The sequence below is a fragment of the Equus quagga genome, chromosome 11 (genome assembly GCF_021613505.1).
Source record: "Equus quagga isolate Etosha38 chromosome 11, UCLA_HA_Equagga_1.0, whole genome shotgun sequence".
NCBI classification, from domain to species: Eukaryota; Metazoa; Chordata; class Mammalia; order Perissodactyla; family Equidae; genus Equus; species Equus quagga.
The window spans coordinates 24,578,906-24,602,816 of record NC_060277.1 but is presented as its reverse complement, the minus strand read 5'-3'; the positions used below and the strand labels follow the sequence as shown (position 1 = coordinate 24,602,816).

Genomic DNA, 23,911 nt, shown 5'->3' with positions numbered 1-23,911 from the left:
TAATCATCTCTGTCAAAAAAAAAAAGTTTGGGTTCCTGATATGTTACACTGCTTCCTCCTAAAGCAAGAGAAGGCAGCTGAGGCAGTAACAATCAGACCTTTCGGAGTGGGTCTGAGGAGTAGACAGGCCAACACGGAAAAGTGACAGCTGGCCACTTCAGCTGTGATCTAAGAGGACCCTGGCCTGGCATGCTCATCAGGGCTGGATATTCGAAGGGGAGAAAGCCAGGATGCAAGTATATCCTGCCTTGGGACCAGGGGTAGCAGAAGAGGGCAACAGCAGTGTGGCCACTTCCTTCTTGGACTTCTGTACCCAAGCAACAGATGGGGTGTCCTTTCTCTCATTTCCAGTGTCTGGCTCCGTCTGAGGCAATCACGCAGGATGCCTGCTGTTTCTAACTGAGGGACCACCCGGAACAACTAATGAGCCCGACAGTTTTCGGATTAAGCATCTGTAATCATACTTGCTTCATAATTCAGTGTTTATTCTAGAATGGACTATATCCAAATTAGAATATATGTAATACTCATTCTTACATTTTACAAATCTAAATCTTTGTTAGTTAATTAGGCATCTGGGATTGCTCACAAATGATCATGTTGGGAATATATTCACGGATCCTTTATGAAGATAGAACTAACTGAATTTACATTGATAAATTTTCATATTCAAATAGAGCTACAGTAGACAAAAGCTTACAAAAGGGAAAATGTAACATTATTAATATAATAAAGACCTTGTTTTCTTGATTTAGTGTCCTCTGCATCAAGGGTCAGTAACCTGTGGCCAGCAGGCCAAATTTGGCTCACTGCCTGTTTTGCAAGTCGTGAGGGCTAAGAATAATTTTTAGATTTTTAAACAGTTGAAAAAAGTCAAAAGAATCATATTTCATGATGTGAAATTATATGCAAATCAAATTTCAGTGCCCATAATAAAGTTTTATTGGAAAGCACCATTCATTTACATACTGTCTGTGGCTGCTTTTGCACAAGGACAAAGTTGAATAGTTGTGAATGGGAGCCTATGGCCCCAAAGCCCTAATAATTTAATATTTGGACTTTACAGAAAAAAAGTGCCAACACCTTCTCTACACTGTGGAGCAGGCACAAAAAACATGTGCCTTCAGAAACGGAGCTAAGAAAAACAAAGGAAGGGGGCCGGCCCCATGGCCTATGGTTAAGTTCAGTGCACTCCACTTTGGCAGCCTTGGATTCGCAGGTTTGGATCCCAGGCATGGACCTACACCACTCATCAGCCATGCTGCAGTGGCAACCCACATATAAAATAGAGGAAGACTGGCACAGATGTTGGCTCAGGGCTAATCTTCCTCAAGCAAAAAGAAGAGGATTGGCAACAGATGTTAGCTCAGAGCTAATCTTCCTCAGCAAAAAAAAAAAGAAAAAGAAAAACAAGGGAAAAAAATCCCTCAAACTCATTAAATACAACTTGGACCATAAAACTTTGCTGATCCCATCAGCCCAGATAACAGTCCATAATTTCTACTTCTTTTGATGATCCATGTAGCATTTTCAGACTTATCACTTGTTCTCTTCATATTAATATAAACTTTACCTGTTTTACAAATTAGTTACTATTTCCTGATTTGATATAGTTACAAACTTTTATTTAACTCTGTGGACTTGGAGCAGGCAAGAAGGTAGGAATTTCTTAAGATTTCTTCTGTTTGGGGACATTTTGTGTCAAGTATCCAGCTGGGTACTTTGGGAGATCCAAACATGAATAAAGCATTGTCCTGGAGTCTAGTGGGGTTTTGGAGGAGAGAAGCTTGGCATAATCTTACAGCAGCATTTCTGGCACAAACTCCTGATGAATAAATAAAAGCAATAAGAGATACTGAAGTATGAGGAAACCATTTGGTTTAAAACTAATTCGGCCTGAACTTGTTTTTCCCGAAAGGCCTGATGTGGCCTGTCAAGCATACACTGTACATCTGATTTAAACATTCACAGTGTCTCAAAGACGAGAGCGATGCTCTTAAAGATAGGGATGCACGACCCCCCGCCTCATATCGGCATTTCTTTAAAGAAAAGCATTTCTTCCCCGAAACTAAGAATTACTGACCTACTGTGCTTAGCCCATGACCATGACCTGCTGACCACTGTCCTGCTGTGCTAGCAAAGCATCTCGTGACTGTAATAAAAGGAGTGGATATTCCTGTCATATGTGATTTATGTTCCTTGTTCCAAGACGGTATATAACCACACTGTACACCCCACTTCGGAGTGCTTCCTTCCTTGGTGAAGGTGTTTCTACCGGGCTATAGTCCTCAAAGCTGGTTCATATAATAAACTTATCCCAATTTTGATTTATAGATTGATTACAGATTATTTGCATTGACATCCCAAAGACGTGCTGAATTCTACATTTCATACATTTCTACATTTCTCCTGCATTCAGGTTATCGGTATGCTGCAGCCTTAACTGATCGGGCCAAATTCTTCCAGTTCCAGTTCCTTCAAGTGTTTTTCCTTTTATATCTTTCCACATGGTTACAAAGAAACGTCTGGATGTTCCAAAGCACTTGTGGGTCATTTGTTAAGAAATCCCTTAAGCAACTAATTTGATTGGAACGCAGTGACTGCTCTAGTAATTCTTTTAAAAAAAAAAACCTTCACGAATGAATCGTTTTCAAAAAACACTTGAGTTTGTAAAAAATCAGCTAGTTTACGTGGTAACACTTTTTCCTAAACATTTTTATATGAATTTTACAAATCTATAATTCAATTAAAAATTAATATGGACTAAAACATGCAGACATGTACGTGGAGGAAATTACCTTTTTTTCCCAGCCAGTTTCTGAAGGCTTCTTTCGCTCGGATCCCCCATTAAAGGTCGCCCTTCTCGAAGTGGAACGCCCGCCCGGACCCGCCCTTTGTCCCCGGTATGCTCGGATCCGTCCAGACTGAGCCCGCCCACCCGGAACACCTCGTCTCCGAACATCGACCCCGGCCACCAGGAGGCGCGAGACGGGGAAGCGGGAAGGGCCGGCCGGCGGCGCTGCGGTTTCTTCGCGGTTACCTCGGCTGCGCTCTTCGCGATCTGAAAGCTGGCGCTTTTGAAGAGCCCCACCACCTTCACCCGCAGCGGAGGCTCGGGCGGCGACGGCGAGCGGCACCGGACCGACCTCGGCTGGCACGGCTGTGGGCCAGCCATGGCGGCGCCCCGGCACTCCTCCGAGCACAAACGCTGCGCGTCGCCAGGGCAACCGCGCGGCCCCGCCCCCGCCGTTCGCCGGACTCAGGAGCCGCGGGGAGGGATGGGGGCGGGCCCAGTGGGTGGGATGGGGCGGGGCCAGGGGCGGGGCCGACGGCAGCGACCCGGCCTTTCCTTTACTTTGAGCCTGTTGCTGGCGAGCCTGGCCACAGGCGGGAGAGGGTGTGCGCTCGGCCGCCGCCTGGGACGGGCTTCGGGGAGAAGGAGCCGGGAGCCCCGCGGCCCGCGTGCCTCAGCCCGGTTCGCCGCCCGCCCGTGCCCCCTCGGAGACCACCCCCCCGGCGCCGAGCCCTTGCGAGCGGCCCTCGCCTCCAGTCGGCGCGCGACTTCGCGGCAGATCGCCTTTCCGGGTTGGCAGGCCGGTTGCCTGGGTGACGCGGGAGCCGGTCGCGCGCCGAGCGCCCGGCCCTGGGCCTGAGCTAGGCGGGCTTGGGGGCCCCGGCCGTCGGTGGAGCGCGGCAGTGGGACCGACCACCTGTGCGCGCCGCCCCCGGCCTGCACCCGTCCCCGCCGCGGCCATCGCTGGGGAGACCGGGCCGTCTCACGCCCCCGGAGCGTCCCCGCCATGAAGCCCAACTTCTCCCTGCGACTGAGGGTCTTCAGCCTCAACTGCTGGTGAGTGCGCCCGCTCTGGGGCCACGGTCACGTTCGCACCCACACAGCCAGAGGAGGGTGGCCTCCCCTACATCCGGGGCACGGCGCTACCCTGTCCTGCAATCTCGGGGTGCGGGGGAGCCCGCACCACTCAAGGCCCACTCCTGGCCCCAGCCCGGGGGTTGCCCCGCGGGCTGAGCGCCCCAGGCAGCACCCGCCCCGGCCCTTCTCATCCTCAGGGGCATTCCCTACTTGAGCAAGCACCGCGCCGACCGCGTGAAGCGCCTGGGAGACTTTCTGAACATGGAGAGCTTCGACCTAGCTCTGCTGCAGGAGGTGGGGCTGTGCGGGCCTGGGGGGCACCCGGGGCGGCCGGGGACGCTGGGGGGCACTTTCCCCCGGGCAAGGGCCAGGCAGGCATCCTCACCCCTTCCCTCAGGTGTGGAGTGAGCAAGACTTCCAGTACCTGAGACAGAAGCTGTCACCCACCTACCCAGCTGCCCACTACTTCAGGAGGTGAGAAGTAGCTGGAGGCCTGTTCTCAGACCTGGAGGCTCTTGGCCCTGCCAGCCCTTCCCTATCCTGCCTGCACCCTCCCCCCTTTCCCCCAAGATCCTCTCCTCTGGGTGTGGGAGCAAGAAATGGTGGAACCTGGAAGATCTAGTTCTTCAGCCCATCTCAGCCTTATCATCAGGCCACCCTATCACCCCACAAAGGTTGTTGCTTTAAGCTTAGTGTTATGGCTCCTCCCAGCAGCATAGAGGAAAAAGTTGCTAATAAGAGCCAGGAGGCAAGGGAGGGGAAGAGGGCTGAGTATGTCTCTCTTTACTTTTCTGGCTATTAATCTGGACTTGGCTTTCAGTGGCATCATTGGCAGTGGCCTCTGTGTCTTCTCCAAACATTCAATCCAGGAAATCACCCAGCACATCTACACCCTCAATGGCTACCCCTACATGGTAAGCCTGACCTCTTCCACATACCCTCTCCACCCTCCACTAACACGTGGAAAGGAGGCAGCCTTCCTGGGATTGCAGGGGAAGGGCAGAAAGAGGGGAGCAGTGCTCTGAGTTCCTGTCCCCTCCCACCTACAGATCTATCATGGTGACTGGTTCTGTGGGAAGGCTGTGGGGTTGCTGGTGCTCCATCTAAGTGGACTGGTCCTCAATGCCTACGTGACCCATGTGAGTGAAGCCAGCAGTGCTTAGGGCTGGGACAGGCAGCCTGGTCCTGGGAGGAAGAGATGGGACTCTTCTAGCTGGGCTGCCTGGGGGTGAGGGGTGGGAGCAGGATCTCCTAAGGTCAGTAGGCAAGGTTCACCCGTTTTTTTACCAAGCACACCATGCCAAGTGACAGACACAAGCTTAATTTAGACCTGCCCTTGAGACCCTCAGTTTCATCTGCTACAATCTCATCTATCTTGCTCAGCTCCATGCCGAGTACAATCGACAGAAGGACATCTACCTAGCACATCGTGTGGCCCAAGCTTGGGAACTGGCCCAGTTCATCCAGTGTGTGAGCCTGGGCTTGACAGGGGAAGTGGGATGGGGGTCCAAGGACTGAGGGGTGGCCAAGGCCCCACTTAGAGGGCAGTGCTGGTGAGGGAAGAATTCCTGCCTCACCGACCTGGTTCCTCCAGCCATACCTCCAAGAAGGCTGACGTGGTTCTGTTGTGTGGGGACCTCAACTTGCACCCGAAGGACCTGGGCTGCCGCCTGCTGAAGGAGTGGACGGGACTGCATGATGCCTATCTTGAGACCCGAGACTTCAAGGTGAGGGCCTGCCCGATTATCTCCCCACCTACACCCCCAGCTTCTCTCCCTCCTTCTTCCCCCATATCCTAGCGTGAGCCGACTCTTCACCTAGGGCTCTGAGGAAGGCTGTACAATGGTACCCGAGAACTGCTACGTCAGTCGGCAGGAGCTGGAGCCATTTCCCTCGGGCATCCGCATCGACTACGTGCTGTATAAGGTCAGGGCTCTCCCCTCAAGGTGCCTTCACCCGCTGTGTCTCTTCATCTCTTACCAGCCTGTGCTGATCCCTTGCTCAGCTGGGTTAGTCTTAGGTCACTGATGGCTGGAGAATGGGGTAGCCAGGAGCTGGTTCTCTAGGAAGAGGCCCTCAAATGTGAGTTTGTCTCTGGCCCTTACTTTCTCTAGGCGGTTTCTAGGTTTTACATCTCCTGTAAGACTTTGAAAACAACTATAGGCCGTGACCCTCACAGTGGCACCCCCCTCTCTGATCATGAGGCCCTGATGGCTACTCTGTGTGTGAGACACAGCCCCCCGCAGCAGGACGCCAGCCCTACTCATGGTGAGTCACCCCCTGTCCTTTCCCTTGGTCCTTCCCACCACAAAGCAGCCCCTCCAGTCTGACCCTCTCTCTCCTGCCCCACTGCCTGCCTTGTTCTAGGAGCAGCAGAGAGGTCACCGTTGATCAGCGTGCTAAGGGAGGCCTGGACAGAACTGGACCTGGGCATGGCTCAGGCTCACTGGTGGGCCACCTTTGCTGGTTATGTGACTGGTGTAGGGCTGCTTCTCCTGGTGTTGGTGTGCGCCCTGGTGGCTGGAGGAGGGGTCAGGGAAATTGCCATAATGCTCTGGGCCCCCACTGTAGGACTGGTGCTAGGGGCAGGTGCAGTCTACCTCTTCCACATGCAGGAGGCCAAGGGCTTATGTCGGGCCCGGGCTGAGCTCCACCATGTGCTGGGAAGAGCAAGGGATGCCCAGGACCTGGGCCCAGAGTCTCAGCCAGTCCCACTCTTGGGGCAGCAGGAGGGGGACAGAGCTGAGGAACAATAAAGCTTGACACTTTTGTGGCTCTGCCTTTTACCTTGTAGAGGCAGTGATTGGGGCCAGGGTTGGTGTGATTGTCACAACATAGACTGTCAGGCTCCTACACATCTCCTGACCTCCCTGCACACCCCCCACCTCCCACCCACAAGCAGCCTGAACCCTGTTTGTGGCAGAAACATTTTTATTATAAGCAGTGAGGCCCTCTCCCAGGCAGTCCAGACGAGCAGGGTGGCACTGCCCTGGGGTAAGGTGATCTCTCTTGTATGGAAGAAGGCAGGCAGCCCACCCTCTTCTAGCCCTGGGCCCCAAGCCCCGAGGCCAGCTCGCAGAGCCTGCGCTCCTCCTGGAAGCGGATGAGGGCATCCCGCTGGTTCACCACGTCCACCAGCTTCTTCAGGACCTGGTCTTCAGCCTGCCGATCGGCAGCTGTCTTTAGGTCTTCTGAAGGGAGGACACGAAGCTTAGAGAACAGGGAAACGGGGCAGGGACGCAGGAGAGGGACACCCTAATCCTGGCCTGTGTGACTTCTACAACCCGGGCTTTGTTTCCTAGTATGTAAAATTAGGTTTGTCAACACCAGTGGTCTTCTAACATTTTTTAGCAGCAGCACCATTTTAAAAGGAAATCTTGCATAAAAGCCCAGTTGTGCAGCTCCGATTGAAGTGAAGGCAGAGTAGGGGCTTGGAGCCCCATCCTCTGGCTTCCTCCTGAATTGCCTCAGAGGTACTCAGGCCAGAGGACCATGTTGCTTGGTCCGTATCTGAGATCACAAAACTTGTGCACACCAGCGCCGTGACGTCCACCTCCTGACATCCCACCTACCTTCCCTGTTCATGTAGCCTCGTAGCTCCTGGTCCAGCTGCCACTGTTTCTCCTCCAGGTGCAGCTCTTGCACCCTGTGAATGGCAGGGATAAAAAAGGGACAGCTTTCCAGGGTGCCCAAAGACCTGGCTGGGGCCTGGATCACGTGCCACTGTCACCACCCCTGCCCCTTACGTGATCATGAGCTCGGCCTCTTCAGCCACGAGGCTGTTTTTCTTCTGAACGAGCTGTAGCAGCTGATCTAGCCATAGTGCCTTTTCCTGTTCTGGGGAACCTGACAGGAAGGAAGAAGTGGGGGCAGAGTGGTCAGGAGGCCTCCAGCCCGGGTCACGGGAGTCAGGGCATGAGGAGCCTGCTGTCAGCCAGAGCCTGGTGGTTTGAGGGACTGCTGGGGGCTGAACACAGGGCTAGGAGGCAGAGGGGTGTCCTAGATTGTCCCTCCCCTGTCTTCACTCACTGCTCTGGCTCCTCAAGGCCAGCTCCAGCTTCATGCCCAGGGCCTCTAGCTCCCTCAGATCAACCTCGATCTCATTTAGTCGCAGCTGGATGGCCTGAGGGGTACAAGACAGAAGGCCCAGGAGTCCTCAGATTGCTCAAGAACAGAGCACTGGAGGAGCTCTGACCTGCGGTCTCAGAACTCTGGCCCCATCAGAGTCAGTCCAGGAGCCCCTAGGCCTCACCTGGGCCTTGCAGAACCTCTTCATCTCCTCCTCCTTAGCACGGCGCAGCAGAGTCCGGCGCCATGTTGGGTACTTGTCCATGGTGCCTGATTTCTCGGCAAGGGTCCGCAGAGTCTATGGCAGGGTCAGGCCAGTCAGGGGTAGGGCCTAGCCCCCCTGGTGGATAGGGGTTGGGGAAGCTCTGTTTGCAAGGGGCCAGAAAGAACGTGGGCTGGAAGTGGGGTAAGTTCTGGTAGAAAAAATGGAGGCTTAGAAACAGTAAAGAGTTAGACTGGGTGAGAAGACATTCGGAGAGAAGGGCTCAGTGGAGGGAGTGTGGTAAGGCTTCTGCTGTGGCCGGGGAGCCTTAGTGGATGTGTGCTGGCTTGGGCAGAATGGGTGGCCAGGTTCCTCCCACTCACCTTTTCCACGCCTGACTCCAAGGCCACAGCTTCCTCTTCCTCCTCTTCTGCTTCACTGGAGGAGGAACTCTCTTCCTCCTTCTCCATGGCCACAAGAACTGAGCAGAGGAGCAGCAGACATGGCCTGGGATCCCCAGGACCTCGCTTTCCATTCCCTAGCATTCCCCTTCCAGGAATCCCAGGACCACCTGCCCCATCCCCACCCTGCGTCAGCATGGCTGGGCAGAGCACTTACCTTGAGGGCTCTCGACTGGCACTCCCCAGCCCCTAAAGCTGCCCTCCAGGGCCTGGTGGGCCAAGGCAGAGCAGCTGCGGGGGGGCTTGGGTGGAGGCTCCATGTCTGGGTCAGGGGTCAGGTTGAGGGAGGATAGCCGCTGGCGTTCTGGGCTGGAGAGGCGGAGCCGCCGACGGGTGGGCTGGCTGGGGCTTGGGACAGGACTGGCCTCCTCCTGGGTGGCCATGGGAGCCGGGCTTGATGGCATGCTATTCTCATCCGGTGTAGGGAGCTCCTGGAAAAGCCATGGTGTGGTCTGGTCAGTGACCTGCCCTGTGCGGGGTTGAGGCTGCCCCTTAAGACAAACTGGGCCCTGGCATTCATTCACTTAGACCGTTTATTGAAGTGTCAGGCAGTGTCTTGGATACTTGGGATACAACAATAAGTAAAACAAGACAAACCCCTTGCCCTCATGGAGCTTACATTCCAGTGGAGGAGAACATTCAGTTACCCCAGCAAAGCCAGCTGGGCTTGGAGAGACCCCTTTCCTCTTTCCCACCCCCCAACACACTTTCACAGCTTTTACCTGATTCTCAGGGCCTCTGTCACTGCTATCCTCTTTGTGGCCTGGCTGGGGCAGGTGCTGGAGGCAGTAGAAATGTCCTGGGAAGGGTGGAGAGGGGGAGGAGGCATCAGATGGAGGCAGCCCAATGCCCAGATACCCAGTTTATCAGGGAAGGTGGGGGCGACAGGACTCTGGATTTGCAGTTGAATTTCTACGAGCTTCCTGGTTCCTTAGAGCCCCACATTTGGGGCCTTGGAGAGGGACAGAGAAGACCCAGAGCTCAGGGGAAGAAGGTGCCATCTTGAGCCTGTTTCCACCCTGTGCTCAGCACCCCAGCTCCCCTTCACCTTCAAGCTCTTTGTCCCCGGGCAGGGCCATGCCCAAAGCCCTCCAGAGGCCTCCCAGGCCACTCACCATCCCCTGGGTGCTGCCCATAGTCACCCAGCCTCAATGTGGCCTCACACCTATGGCAGTGGAAGCAGCTCCGGTGGAAGAAACGGCCATCGACGCAGAGGCGTTCCAGGATATAGAGGTGTTCCCCACAAAGTGCACACACGTCCCCAGCACCGGCCTGCACCAACCCCAGGCCACAGGGTCAGCTGGAGTCAAGGCCAGCTGCAAAGTTCTTCCCTTGCCCTAAAAATACCCCTCCCTGCCCTCCCCACACCTCTGCCTGCAGACAGGGCCCCCATTCTCACCTCCTGGTGTTGCAATGGGGGTGTCAGGGGTACACCAGGCTCTGGGACAGGTGGCTCCTCTGTACTTGGGGTCGCAGCCTCTACCTAAGGAGGAAAGGTGGGGAGGTGGAGGGGCAGGACCAGCTGGGGAGTGGATGTGTGCAACTGAATAGAAAGGGTTGGAAGGGAAGGGGAGTGAGGCTAGGAACAGAGACTGGATGGGGGAGTCACAGGACCTGGGGTGGGGAGCAAGACATGTGGGGACAGGACATGGGGCAGGGGACCGTCCAGCCCCTGTGTGCATTTACCTCCAGGCGACGCTTCTTGCCACCAACATCCTCCTCATTTTCCTGCAACAAGTCCTATCCTCAGCATGGGGCTCTGAGCCCCCAGTCTTCCTCTTCCCCATTCTGAAAGTCCGCCTCCCCGTCATCCCAGGGACCCCTACTAGGAACCCACTGCCCAGCACCAACCCTGCCCAGACTCTCCACCTGGGCCCGTGTCCGTTGCAGGGTCCTTTGCAGTTTGCCAAGGAATAGTATAGCGCTGGAGGTCCCTGGAGAGCCTTGGCTGACAGGGCCTGCAGGGAGAGTCAGGGTAGATGGGGGACCAATACTGTACCCCCAGAACAGACAGCTGTGCTCCAGCCCAGAAGGACCCCTCTCTGAGGCTGTCTCTTAGAGGGCACCCTCTCCCCTGTCTCTCTCACACACCTCCTCACCCCACCCCTGCCCACCCATCTACCCTCCAGGTCACCTGGGTTGTGGGTGCTCTTAAAGGCACTGTGGAAGTGGCTGAGGTAGGCAATGAGGCCCAGTGGGTCACTTCCTGCCACGACTGCCTGTGCGGACAACACTGGCGTGATGCCCAGCTCATGCTCTGCCATCTTCAGTGCCCAAGCAGTTGCTTCCAGAGCCCCCATCCCCTGCAGCTCTGAGGGTTCCCTGTGGGGTGTTGGGGAGAAAAGTCAGTGGGAGATCAGCACCTGATTCCACTGAATAGGGAAAGGGTGAGGAGACAGCAGTAGAGGTGGGACAGTGGGTAGGGGCGGGGAGGAGCACAAAGGGAGGATAGGACACGAAGGGTTTTTATTTTCTCTGCTACACACCCCCCACCATCACCCAGTGACAACTGCTTCTGGCCTTGGGGGGCCCCTACCACTCACAAAGCTCTCGTCTAGTGAATGCATTCGATTCTGGTGGGAAGGCAGAGTCAGGCAGGACTACTATCTCTATGGAGGTCAGTGACTTGGGGAGAAGGATTACTAGCAAGTGGTGGCTCTGCGACTCTGGTGCTCCCCACCATTCCACACCACCTGAAGTAGAGGGAGGGGCAGAGGCACGAAAGAGGGCTATGCTCTGCCAGGGACCCCTGAGCCCAATTTACAACTCACAGTAGGCCAGGCCGCAGCCGGTGCACCAGAGCACACAGAGCTAACCCATCAGCCCAGGAGGAAGACAGGTCGGTGACATAGACACCAGGGTACCCAGCTGTCTGCTCCTGGCACCAGCGTAGCAGCTCCTCCTGGGTGCCCGCCGACCCTGGGAGAGGAGGCTGTGCTGTGCCCAGACCCTCTGGCTCACAGAGCCCAGACGCTGGGTTGGGGGGAGGTGATCAGGGACCCACCCCTACTGGGGCACTAGCATAATGCTCACTGTCAGCAGTACCTCCTTCATCCCAATTTTCTCATTTAAAAAAAAATCCCCCCTTTGGAATAAAGTAGGGGAATGAATCAAGTGAAATCACTGCCAGCCAAACAGCGGGCAGCAGCCTAAGAACTGAGGGGCAAGGAGGGCCCAGAGGCTCAAAGGAAAGGCGGGTTTGGGGTCTGCAAGGCTGGAAGGGGTAAGGCAGAACAGCTGGGAACAGCGCAGCAGAGCTGCCGTTCAGCTGCTATACTTGTAGTGGTTGTTAAAATACTGAAATACTTCCACATAGATTGGCAATGCTGCTGCTGAGTGCTCCACGGCCCCTCCACTCTCCAACTTCCCCACCATCCAATAGTGCTCCAGCACCCTGCCCTCGGCCTGCAGCTGCAGCTGTTCTGATGGCTGGTGCTGGGGTCTCACTGGTTGGGAGATATTTTGGACATGGCCCTGGAGGAAGGCCTGCTCACCAGTCACCGGCTTTCCTGCATCTGTCTTGTCACTCTTCCTCTGCACAGGCTCCTTGGCCACCACGTCATACAGGTCTTGTACCTAAGGCAGCCCCTTTCAGGTGTCAAGGCAGGCTGACCACACACACCCCTCCGCCCATGGCGGAGGGGCCTGCCTGGGGTAGGGCTCACCCAGAGGGGCAGTAACTGGGCAAGCCTGGAGGGAAGGCCTGACGTGGAGGAGGGGGGCTGACCTAGGAAGTCTGGTGGGAGTGCCAGCGGGTCTCACCTGATTGGGGGTCACAGCCTGGAGGTTCAGGTTGGGGTAGCGGGTGGCTGGGTCCAGCCCATACTGGGCCACGTTCCGGTGCATGTTTTCTGGGGATGTCTGTGACAGGAGCTGGTACAGGCTCTCACTGAGGGGGTAAGGGTCGGGGCAAGGGCATGAGTTGGGGGACACCATCAGCACCCACCCCTCAAGAACTGCCAGGCCCTTCTTTGATTCTCTTTTGCCCATGCCACTGTCTATTCACCCAGCACCCCCACCCCCTTCCTGACCCTTGTCCTATATCTAGCCCCGCCTTCCCCCACCCCCCCAACTCAGGCCTCACCGCTCTGCCAACACCTGTAGGGGCCCGGCGCCCTCTGCCCACCGCTTCACCATCCAGGCTGCATCAAAGGCTGCCAAGAAGCCCCGAGCCACTCCTGTGCCCAGGGGCCAGAAGGGCTGCAGGGTCAGAAGGATAGGAAACAGCTCAGTGAGAGTCCAAGCAGAGTGCCTAAGGCCAGATGCCCCCAAGGTCACAGCAGAGGGAGCCCACACCAAGCAGCCTCTCACCCCCGCCAAGCTCCTCCTTACAACAAGCAAACTGTTTTTTACCCTCTTCCCATGAGGCATCTTCCTGCCCCAACCATGGAATCCCTGTGCCTCCTTACAAGGAGTCCCTGTCTCTGTAGGCACCAGAAGGCCCCTCCCCCTGCCCCAGTCAGGGAATGCTGAGCCCCTTACCTCCACCAGGCAGTCCCCCACCAGCCCCAGCAGCAGGCGGGCGCCATGCTTCTCCTGCACTCGAGCAGAGCTCTCTGCCCGCATCATGCTCGTGAAGTCAAAGGCAGCAACATCAGGCCGCCCATGGGCGTCCAAGGCAAACTCCAGCTTCCCGAGCTTGCCATGGGTGGCGAAGTCAGCAGCTGCCCGAGCAAAGCGCTGCAGAGCCTCAGGCACCACGTTGGCACGGCCCAGCAGCCGGTCGGTCTCCGGCCAGTCCTACGTGGCCAACAGATCAGAACGAGCAGTGTCAGTTGGGCAATCCTGTCCCCCTGGATGTAGAAAGGGCACATACTGAGGCCCCGAGAAGCAGCTTCCCCAGACTCCACAGCAGTTGGAGGGTGAGCTGGGACTAGAATCTGGATGTCCTGCCTCCCTTGCTCAAGCCCCTTCCCCAGCACTCACCTGCCCCCAAGGCCCAGGACCACTGCTGTTACCATACACTTGCTTTGGACAAGTCACTGAGCAGAGCCTCAGTTTCCCCCTCAGTTAGAGATGACATACCCAACTTCTCAAGGTACTCATGAGAATCAGGTGAGAAAATGCACAGAGTGCTCTCACCACAGTCCCTCGCACATAGAACAGAAGGTCTTCCACTGGTTCACTCAGCAAATACTTGGTGCTTACTACACACTGGGCACCATTCTAGGCCCTGGGAATAATCAGCAAGAAAACAGACAGAGGGAAAGCCCCTGCCTTCATAGAGCTCCTGTTTGTAGTCCTGGGGCCAGGACAATGTGTCTAGCCCAGAATATGACTCAGCCTGCCATGGAATCCCAGGGGAGAAAAGCTTGTTGAGGCGGAGGAAATGTCAGGGCAGAGGCAGGAGAGGACGGGCTCCCTCCACACCCGGGCGGAGACAGTGTCCAGGCCTGGCCTCTACCTCCCAGGGCCCACCACCCAGCCCTGCCTGCCTGGGCCTGAGCCCCACCTGACGCAGCACCCCCAGCCGCAGCAGGCACTGCTTCTTGGCTGTCATCACGAAGTAGTGAGTGTCGTCCTTGTAGTAGACAATGTTCTCCAGATCAATGCCTGGGGGGACAGGGCAGGGGGCAGGTGTGTTTCCTCCTTATGTGTCACTGCTCTAAACACCTTGCCTGACCTCTGAGAGCTGGGATTACAGCTTAGACTGCAGTGGGTGCCCCTGACACAGGGGCCCATGAGTCCGGCTGGCACAGTGGGCCATCTGTTCCAGCCCAGGAGGCCTGAGGACTTGGAGCAGAGAGAAATTCTCTCTGGGTGGGGTGGCAGCTGGGAGACCTGCACTATATGGTCACATGCTTGTGGACAACAGCCTGGCTTCTCAGACTGATGTGTGCACACCTCGGCAGGGCATGACCGTGCAAAGTCAAAGTAAACATAGGGCATCTTCTTGAAGTACCACTTTCATTTTGTATTTATATCATTTTTATAATAAAGCATATATAAAAAAGCAAAATCCCACACATTTTGTGACCGATTTCCATGACTTGTCACGCTGGGTGGCCAAGTGGGGCTGTGTCTGCTGAGTCCCTGGGGCACAAGACCCCACAAAGATGGAAAAGTGGGGGATCCTTTGGACTGAGCACCTGGGAGGGAGAGGCTGGAGCGAGCCCACAGTCAGGCGGCTGGGGGGGTTTCCTGTGAGTGGTGCCCTCACCTGTGGCTTTGAGCAGGCTCTGGAAGAAGCTCTGGTTATAGATCCTGGCCACACCGCTGATCTCAGGCACCTGTGTCTCCTCCACGGTGCGCCTGTTCACAAAGTTGGCCGTGATGCCTATGGCCAGTTTGCCGCGCATTTCTCGCACTGTGAAGCCTAGAGGTGGGGGCAAGTGGGTAATGGCAGGAAGACGAGGGGTGTAACAGCCTAGCAAGCCCAGGAGGAGCCCATGCTGGTTTCCTCAAGGGAAAGGAGCACTCACCTTCAGGGACAAATTTACCTCCAGCAGCAGAGATGAGGACATCAAATTCATAGTTGGCCAGCTGGGCTGAGGGGTTGGGCTGGAGCTGGGCACGCCAGCCACTCCCTGGGGTAGAGGGTGTGAAAGGCACAAAGGTGCGGAATTCCGAAGGGGCCCCACATAAGCCAGTGAAATAAATAAATGTGTAAAGGGTTTTATGGTTTAGAAAGCAATGACACATTGTCTATGAAATTACACCTTCGCAACAGCTGTGGAAAGCAGGTAAAGAGGGAAATATTACTCCCATTTTACAGTTGCTCAAATTGAGGCTCAGAGTAGTTTGCACAAGGCCATGCTATTAGAAACAGAGACTCAGCTGACTCCCAGCCCGACTCTTTTTCTTTGACGGGCCAAAATGTCCTTGACAGATGGGGGTTCTCAGGAGCAGAGAAGTACTTACCCTTTTTGGGAGGGGGCTGGAGGCCAGTGAAAGTGACACCCCAGTGAATTTCCACCCCCAGCAGTAATGCCACTTTCAACAAAAGCAGCTGAAGCTGCCGGATGCCTGGAAGGGAGAGGATGTTAGGAACACGGACCCCAGGACCGCACAGCCCCCCTGAGCACCGGTCAGAGCTGGAGAAGGTCTTAAAGATCACTCAGCTCATTTTACAGAGGAGGGACCTGAGTCCTGATGGTCACCTGTCTGAAATGAATCTTGTCCACTCTGCCTCTTGGCTGGCCCAGCAGCCCCCCGTAGGCCTATCTCTAGACCCAGGCTCACCCACCCCTCCAGGCCACCACATGGTGCTCACTGATGTGGTCCAGGGTGCCTGTGCAGAAGCGCCCGTAGAACTTCTTGGCACCGAGTGCCCGAAGGTCATGGATGGTGAAGGGCCAGAGGTGGAGCACGTTGTGGCGAGAGAACTTGGTGCGCTTTTCCACCAGCACCACACGTGCCCCTAGCAGTGCCAGTTCCACAGCAGCCCGCAGCCCACAAGGGCCAGCACCCACCACCAGGCACTGTGAACACACAAGGCAGTGTGGGCATGGCATGCTGGCTCCCTCCACCAATGCCCCCAGTCTCCAAGCCCATGTACCATGTATCTACCTTGGTGCTGGCGCAGGCCCGGCCCTGCTGGTAGACAGGCTGCCCTGCTCTCTTGTCCAGCTTGGCCCACAGCGTCTTGGCACTCCAGTAGTTGAGCTGGGCCTTGATCTTGTGGTATTGGGACAGACCCCCACCAGGCTCCAGCTCCAGGGCCCTGCATAGCCCCTGGAAGCTGCTCAGCACATCCTGGCACAGCTGGGCCTGCAGGAAGCTCTCAAAATGGGCATGTGCTGGGTTGGTGGAGGTGGGTGAGGCCATGCAGGCTCTTGGGGCTCCCAGGGAGGGGAGCAGCTAGGCAGAGGCACGTGGCAGCTGGAGAGAAGGAGGGAAAAGAAGGGGAGGAGGCTGAAAAAAGGAGGAAGGGAAAGGAAGGGGAGGAGAAGAAAGTAGGCTGGAGCTCTGGGTCCCCCCCTGTCTGGCTCTACTCCTCTCTCCAGCCCGCTCCCGATCTGTTCCAGAGACAGCCACTAGCCCTTCCACTCCAAGTGAAATCTGCCAAATTTGGAAATGAAACATCAGCAATCCTGGACACAGAGGGCACACAGGAAGCCAGAGAGTCCCCAGCTCAGCTTTCCTGTCCAGGGACCTCCAAGCCTTGCTCCATCTCTGAGGCCCAGGGGGCAGAAGCGGCAGGAATTCTTACCTGCCTTCTGGAGGCCCTGGAAGCAGGGCTTGTGGGAATTTCTCAGATGTGGAGCGGGCAGGCTGCCCAGGAGGAGAGCTTTCCTTGCTGTGCAGACAGGGACAGACCCTAATACTTGCAACTCCTGCTGCTGGGCACACCTACTGCCCCATCTCACCCCACAGCCTCCCTGTGCTGGGTGCCCCTGGATGGCCTCAGTGCCATGCTGGGTGTAGGGTGTGTCTTATGACAGGGCCAAAGTTTTCCTTATCACTCGTGATTGCCTCCTGAGGTGGGGGGGGGGGGGGGGGGGCAGGGAACAGTCTTTAACATAGGTTCCACTTCCCAGCACCCAAACAAGGGAGGATGTTGCGACTGACTGGGTGATGGCGGACTGGATCTATTTCTGACTCACTGTGGTCAAAATACTTCCTCTGCGACTCGCCTCTGCTCCAGTGGGCCTCAGGGCGGTTGGGGGGCGACAACAGCCGGGTTTGCCCCTCCCAGCTTCCTCCCACCCCCATCGATGCACCGCCTCATCCACTGTGAGCTCAGGCGTCCTCTCCCAGGAATCTCCCGAGACAAGGTCTCCCTTTGTCCCCCTCTCCCTCGCTCGGGCCCCCACGCAACTTGAGGGCTGTCGAAGGGGACTTTCTCACGCTGGAACCAGGAGGAATCAGAGGGTAGGGAGAATGGGGTTGCCTACGGGTGAGTTAGGGAAGGTGGGTGGCATCGATGGGGGCAGGTCCTCGGGGCTGATCCCCCCGTCGTCGGCCGCCCCACCAGTCCTAGTCGGACGGAGCCCAGCGGGCCAGGCCGAGGCGGGAGAAGACTACAGTCGTCCGCCGCATTCGGACTAGAGCAGACCAAATGTCAAAAGGGCAAAGGTCTGTCTTCGGAGAAGGGGAAGTGGAAAGAGGAAGACATCAGCGAAGGAGGAGAGAGGGGCGACCCAAACTGGAAACGCCAGGACAAAGGGTGTGCGAGGGGTGGAGCGGTCTGGAAGGATGCAGAGGGAGCTGGATCACTGGCGGCGGGGGTGGGGTGGGGTGGCTACTCACATTCTGGACCGTAAAGTCTGGAGAGGGGCTGTGCAAGGCAGGGGCCAGGAAAGACTTGCCAGAGCAGCCAGGCGGGGTTCCAGAACGCCCGGGGCCTCCTGTCCCCGGAAGCGCGCCCCCACCCCCACCCCCACCCCCGATCCCAGCGGGCAGGGGGCGCACAGCTGGCGCAGCAGGACAACTTACCCGGCGGGCGGCTCCGGAGCCGGGAGGGGCCGCTTCCTGCCCGGCGGGAGTCCCAGTCAGGGCGGGAGGGCGGGGTCGGAGCAAGCGGAGGTGGAGAAGGCGCAGAGGGAAAGCCGCGGATGCGGGGCGGCGCGGCGAGTGCGCCCGGCCCGAGAGTCCGGCGGGGAGTGGGCTGCAGCGCGGGGAACCCAGCCCGACTACGCTTTATTTGAGCCTCATTAGCATCTCATTACCCCGCCATCCCCCCACCAGCGGCAGCCGGGGGCCCGCCCACGCCTGCAGGGTGGCGGCCGAGGGCGTGGCGCTGCAGATGCCCGCTTGGGGGCTGGAGACGCCGGCCTGGGGGCGCCTGGTGCCCCACAGCGCAGCAGCGGCCTCGAACTCCTTTTCGGTGCCTGCGCCTGCGAAGCTAGCCGTTGCCGGGCGGACGAGGACACACACCCTTGCGCAGTACCGACACCAAGGGCGGTCTTCGAGCGCTGGGCACAGAAGGCGCTCGGACTGGGCAAGAAGTTTGCAGAAACTCGTGGGTCCGTGGGGTGGCGCCGGAACGTCTGCACTCTCTTCACTTCTTCTACCAGGAGATCCACGGCCCGGGCGCCCCACGATAGACCCAAGCTCGGGGTCCACCTCCCCTGCGGCAAAGTGGTGGGGCTGGGGATGCTAGACCCCTAGTAAGGGGGAAATGGGAGGGGTGTGTGGGAGAGAGGCTAGGCTGTCAGTATTCAAGAATGCCTTGGAGTGAGGACCCACAGAACTGTAGGTGTTGAAATGGGCTTGAGAGACCTTTGGGATCAACTGCCTCGTATTCTGGATAAGGGAGCAGCGCTGAATGTGAAGGCACTCCTCCAGGGTCATTCAGCTAGTTACTATTAATAAAACATCAATTCTCATTTATTGAGCGTCTACTCTGAGTATTCCCCTAATCTCAATGATCACAACAGTCCCATTTTACTGAAAAGGAAACTGAGGGTCTCAGAGGTTCTGTGACCTGCAACAAGTTTACACAGCAAGTGGCAGAGCTGGTATGGGCCCAGGTCTGTCTGGACTCCACCACAACAGTGTTGGTCCAATGTGACAAATGAAAGGCTGGCATTTTAAGAAGCTGTTTCTTGTTTGGAGGAGGCGACACTGTTACACTAGAAACACTAACAAAACAGGAGAAAATGGGAGGGTGGCTCTCCTTGAGATCCAGGGATCAGAAGGAGCTGGGTGCCCTATGGCTCCTCCCTTCTCCTTCTCACTTTGCATTTCGCCTGGAAATCCTCTGAGACCCAGTAAGACCTGAATACTCACTGTTCCCAGCTTGAGCTGAGCAGCAGGCAGAGGAAGAGGCAAGGGTAAACGCCTGCTCTCTGCCAGGAGAGGCAGGGAATGCAGCCAGGTCACACTTAGGGAACTAGGGCAGCCTCCCAGCTGGGCCCATCCTAGCTCTTGAGTGTGCCTCGTCATTTGGCTTGAAGTGAATTTGCCAAATATCAGACACACCCATGTTTAACTCCATTGCGTAACTCCTAGCGCTCTCAAATCCACTGTAAATGGCTTACCACACTTTCAGAATTACCCTAGTCCCCTTTCATTCAACCAGCTGCTCCGACTTAGTGTGTTTGCAAAGGCCCAACAGGGTCTGGCCCTGGACTCACTGACTTGGTTGCAGTGAAACAGGGTTATCTGGCTCTCTGAATGACAAGTGGTAAAATTTGTCTTTAAAAAAGATCACAGAACAATGACTTCATCAATGCTAAAAACTGCTGACTTGAGTTTCAATTAATGCTAATTAAAGATAAACACTGGCGCATAAAGCAATGGGGAATATATTGGTGTATAATCCAGAAGGCCTGGGCGAATTCCAGCTTTGCTTCACACCAGCCTAGTGTGACCTTGAAAAAGTCACCAACCACCATGCTTCAGCCTTATCATCTCTAAGTGTAGGCAGTTTAATTACTCAACCTCCTTAAGGACGGGGATATGTTCTGAGAAATGCGTCATTAGGTGATTTCTTCATTGTATGAACATTGTGGAGTGCACTTACACAAACCCAGATGGTACAGCCTACTACACACCTAGGCTGTGGTACTGATCTTATAGGACCACTGTTGTATATGCGGTCTGTCATTGACCGAAATGTTGTTATGTAGTGTATGACAGTGTTCAAGGTTGGTGACTCTAAGAAATGTACAGACTAGAAGATCCAAAAGAAGATCTATTTATAGTTTCTTCAAAGAAAAAAAAAGACCTCTACTAAAGCTAAAAGAATATATTTATTATTTATCTACGAGCATTTTACTTCTTAATTACAATTTTACTTGTGTCACAATCCACATTATATTTGTATATAGAACTAAAAATACTGGCACTCTGCCCATTGGCCAAGTCATATTGGATCAAATGAATGGCCAATATGTGAAAAGTCAGTTTTAAAAGAATCCTATTCTAATGTTTTTGCAAATAATCATGCCAGCCGTGCTCAGGTTAAAAGCCCGAGCCATTAAGACAGGATTACTTTCCTTTAACCCATACCCTGTTCTGTGTTCTTGCAATGCCATCCTCACCTCACCTCCCAACCTCAGTGCAGGTGACGGCTAAGCCACCCTGCACCTGTAGGTTAGTGCCTTCAAACAACACACCCACAGTCCTGGGCTGGAAGCTGTGGCTGCAGTGTGAGCGGAGAGAGGCAGCCCCTGAAGTAAAAATAATGACAAACTGAGCCAAAGGGGTAGAGTGCTATGAACAGATATGATGGGGTTGGCTTGATTGAGATTAGAGGGCCCGGGAGAGCCTCCCAAAGGAAGTGACAGTTGCACTGAAGTCTGACAGATGAGCAGACGTTAGTCAGACAGAGAGTGTGGGCAGAAACCTTTCAAAGCTGAGAAGCCGCCTACCTCAGAGCCCTGCAGCAGGAAGCTGCGGGGTGTGTGCTGGGAAGAGCAAGGAGGCCCGTGTGGCTGGAAGTCAGAATGGGGAAGGGGCCCAAGAGGAAGCTGCAGTGGGGACTTTACTGAGTGCTCTGGGAAGCTGCAGAAGAATTTTAAACACAGCAGAGACATGATCATGCTTGCCATAATAACACAATATCCAATCATTAGCTTGAGGCTAAGGGCACAACGGTGAACTCAAGTCACTCCTGCAGTGGAGAAAGAGCTTGGCAGGGGGGTAGAAAGGAGCAGTCAGGCCTCGGCAGGAGTCCAGGCAAGGACATGGTGTGAGAGCCACGATAGGAGAAGTGGACGGGTTCAAAATCTAGTTTGAGATGACACTGACGTAACTTGGTGATGGACTGGGTGGGGATGAGGCGAGCCCTATCAAGAATGAAACCTAGCTTTCTGTCCTGGCTAGAAAGATGAGCGAGCCACAAACAAATGTGGGTCTCCCATTCTTTCCTACTCTTCCCTGCAACTTCATCCCTCTGTAAGCTGCCTTCAGTCAGGTGCCTTTCCCAGAAGTGAGGGCAGGATGATTTCCTAGATGTCAGGGTAACACAGGGGACTCCACCCCGAGGGGCTGCAAAGGTTACTAATACAAATAGGTTCAGGATCAGTTTTAAAATACTTTCCTGTATTTTTGTTATAAGAGCGCTTTCGTTCTTCAAACACTAAGATTATAGGAAAAATTTGTCCAGGAGCCCCTTAATCACACTAGAGTCATCTGAGAGGCGGGTTTTAAAATGTAAAGAATTTTGTTTTTAACTCTAATTTAGCCTGAGGAAGCTTCAGTTTAACTTTTCATCTAACAAGGATAAAAGTAATAGGAATGAACCAAAACCAAGAGCCAAACTGTTCTTTCGGAAAATCTTGATATCCATACTTAAAATGATCTAATATTATGGATATTAAGAATTCACAATAAATAATAAATTCGTGCTCTAAGACTAAGGAAGTTCCCTGACCTGACTCGTGCTCAAATTTTTCCCTTTCTACTGGACATAGTATTACTTTTCAGACTCATGTTAAAAAAAAAAAAGCTAAGATGTCTTGCTAATATTTCCTATTTGTTCAAGTTCCTACATCATGTGTTGCAAATATGACTGAATGAGTGATTTAGTATAAAAGCTCTCCTAATGTGCTATGTTTCAAGTGAGAATGAGTCTATATATTTTTATATATATATATATATATGTATATTCCAGTCAACAAAAGTATTTGTTGCTTAATTACCTGTAAAGAATTTGAAAGCAAGATAAACTATCACGGTAACATTCCACCTTCTTTTAGAGATCATTCCTTGATAACTGCTGTTTACAAAAGAAAGGCAAAAGGCATTTTTTTAGGGGTCGTTCCTCCAAGCCTGCTGTTTACAAAAGCAAGACAGAGTTTTTTTTTAATTCTTAAGAATTTAGGCTTATTTTAGTTTGGAAACTCAAGATGGAAATTTACTTCAATACTTACAAATAAGAGTAGCAAAAATAATACAAATCCACCCTAAATGTAAAGGATCCTCAGTCAGAAGTTTGAAAAAATGGCTCACTTACGGAGGTTCATTTAGTTAAGACATTTTCACTTTAGTGGTAACTTTCATCCAACCGGTAAATTTCAAGTAAGCTTTAAATCAATAGTAAAATAGTAATATGACTATTGTTAATATGGTAGTTATTACATTTCTGCAGGAGAAAGACAACTTTTACTATTATTGTTTTATGTAAAAAGTTTGATTATATGCTGAAAGTTCAGACACAGATCCTCAATTTTAGTCAAAAAAGTTCTATTACATTAAGCAGATCATATGTAAAGAGAAATCCAGCTTAAAGTTTCAACAGACTAGTGACAGTACGCCCATCGGGTGGAAGCAGTGTAGTGAGATCAGCCAGCCCTGTGCCCGAGTGCTGGCTCTACATACTGTAGGACCTTGGGCAATGGACTTCATCTGTTTGGCCTTCGATGTTCTCATCTGTAAAATAGGCATAATTTTACTTACCTCATAGGAACGTCACGAAGATTAAGTAAAATGAGATTGTGCTTCAAATGGATTACAGGTGTGTCCCAGACACTGCTGCCCTCCTCGTTCCAGATGCCAGTTGTTATAGGCTGAATTGTGTCCTCTCCCCCAAATTCATGTTGATGTCCCGATCCCCAGTACCTCAGGATGTGACTGTATTTGGAGATGGGGCCTTTGAAGAGGTCACTAAGTTAAAATGGGGTCCTTAGAGTGGGCCCTGATCCAGTGTGACTGGTGTCCTTATAAGGAGACCGGGACACACAGCCACAGAAGGAAGACCATGTGAAGACCCGGGGAGAAAAAGACGGCCAGGAGGCCTCAGAAGAAACCAATACTGCGAACACCTTGATCTTAGACTCGGCCTCCAGAACAGTGACAAAATAACTTTCTGTTTTTTAAGCCACCCAGTCTGTAGAAGTTGTTATGGCCACCCTGGCAAGCTAATAGGCCAGTCGCAGGGTGCTGTATAAATCGTACTTTTTGTGCACCATGACACGGAAGAAATTTGAGAAGCACTAGAATAAGAGAGAGGTCTAACGCACCTGGCTTCACTCCAGGCCTCTTGCAAAGACTCAAAATGTGGCAGATATTATTATCCCAACTTAGGAAAACCTAGATGGAAGCATCTACAAGGAGACTCTCGTCATATTCCTCAGCATCATTTAACTGGTTGCTCACAACACTTACAACACTAGAACCAAGTGCAGAAAATACACAAGAGTAGAGGTAGAAAGATGAGTTTCAAGAAACGCAGGGGCAAGCCCGAGAGTAACTTACCCAATAGCAAGAGCTTGTGCCTTCCCAAGGCTAGCCCTCTGCCGAGAGAAAACCAGAGCTTCACCTTCAAAAGTGACAAGGTCATTTCAGTAGCCCGAAAGCATAATATTTTACTATTTCCTAAGAGGTACAATTTGCATTTCTGCACTTATTAAAACAATTTTAAAAACTGTACTAGAACAACATGAGTTGTGGAACCGAGCCAGCAAATTCTCAGAGACA

The 23,911-nt window shown here is 53.9% G+C and overlaps 3 protein-coding genes and 1 long non-coding RNA gene across 9 annotated transcripts in view; 2 read left to right on the top strand and 2 right to left on the bottom strand.

Annotated features, from left to right (window-relative positions):
• LOC124246512 (uncharacterized) overlaps nucleotides 1-2,986 on the top strand; it is a 37,230-nt gene extending 34,244 nt beyond the window's left edge. The window contains exon 3 of the long non-coding RNA XR_006890519.1: nucleotides 2,854-2,986. This is a non-coding gene — a long non-coding RNA (uncharacterized LOC124246512). The remainder of the gene's footprint in view (nucleotides 1-2,853) is intronic.
• PPIL6 (peptidylprolyl isomerase like 6) overlaps nucleotides 1-3,306 on the bottom strand; it is a 30,664-nt gene extending 27,358 nt beyond the window's left edge. For 2 of the 3 annotated variants that reach the window (XM_046674691.1, XM_046674692.1), the window contains exon 1: nucleotides 2,800-3,306. In XM_046674691.1, coding sequence (XP_046530647.1) covers nucleotides 2,800-3,175 — 376 coding nt within the window. In that variant the 5' untranslated portion in view covers nucleotides 3,176-3,306. The remainder of the gene's footprint in view (nucleotides 1-2,799) is intronic. The other variant, XM_046674693.1, reaches the window with a different exon arrangement.
• Nucleotides 3,307-3,316: 10 nt separating this feature from the next.
• On the top strand, nucleotides 3,317-6,657 carry SMPD2 (sphingomyelin phosphodiesterase 2). The gene is made up of 10 exons (XM_046674690.1): nucleotides 3,317-3,850; nucleotides 4,069-4,165; nucleotides 4,269-4,345; nucleotides 4,692-4,785; nucleotides 4,921-5,010; nucleotides 5,255-5,337; nucleotides 5,466-5,598; nucleotides 5,693-5,797; nucleotides 5,986-6,139; nucleotides 6,239-6,657. Exons 1-10 carry the CDS (start codon nucleotides 3,801-3,803, stop codon nucleotides 6,625-6,627), a joined length of 1,272 nt encoding a protein of 423 aa, XP_046530646.1. The 5' UTR covers nucleotides 3,317-3,800; the 3' UTR covers nucleotides 6,628-6,657.
• Nucleotides 6,658-6,784: 127 nt separating this feature from the next.
• Nucleotides 6,785-18,380, bottom strand: MICAL1 (microtubule associated monooxygenase, calponin and LIM domain containing 1). Of its 4 annotated transcripts, none has more exons than XM_046674686.1 (25): nucleotides 17,981-18,380; nucleotides 16,112-16,423; nucleotides 15,816-16,023; nucleotides 15,464-15,568; nucleotides 15,025-15,129; nucleotides 14,763-14,918; nucleotides 14,055-14,155; nucleotides 13,085-13,342; nucleotides 12,687-12,802; nucleotides 12,365-12,491; nucleotides 12,097-12,178; nucleotides 11,374-11,521; nucleotides 10,737-10,924; nucleotides 10,472-10,560; nucleotides 10,289-10,330; nucleotides 10,002-10,085; nucleotides 9,718-9,874; nucleotides 9,325-9,401; nucleotides 8,760-9,033; nucleotides 8,525-8,622; nucleotides 8,124-8,237; nucleotides 7,901-7,994; nucleotides 7,618-7,717; nucleotides 7,444-7,517; nucleotides 6,785-7,062 (listed from the first exon to the last, which is right to left on the bottom strand). In XM_046674686.1, the coding sequence occupies exons 2-25, from the start codon at nucleotides 16,367-16,369 to the stop codon at nucleotides 6,914-6,916; spliced, it is 3,204 nt and encodes a 1,067-aa protein (XP_046530642.1). In that variant the 5' UTR covers nucleotides 16,370-16,423; nucleotides 17,981-18,380; the 3' UTR covers nucleotides 6,785-6,913. The 4 variants fall into 4 exon arrangements, with proteins under 4 accessions (XP_046530642.1, XP_046530643.1, XP_046530644.1 ...); XM_046674687.1 differs by lacking the exon at nucleotides 17,981-18,380 and adding an exon at nucleotides 17,795-17,974; XM_046674688.1 differs by lacking the exon at nucleotides 17,981-18,380 and having other exon boundaries at nucleotides 6,785-7,059; nucleotides 16,112-17,974.
• Between the last annotated feature and the right edge of the window lie 5,531 nt (nucleotides 18,381-23,911).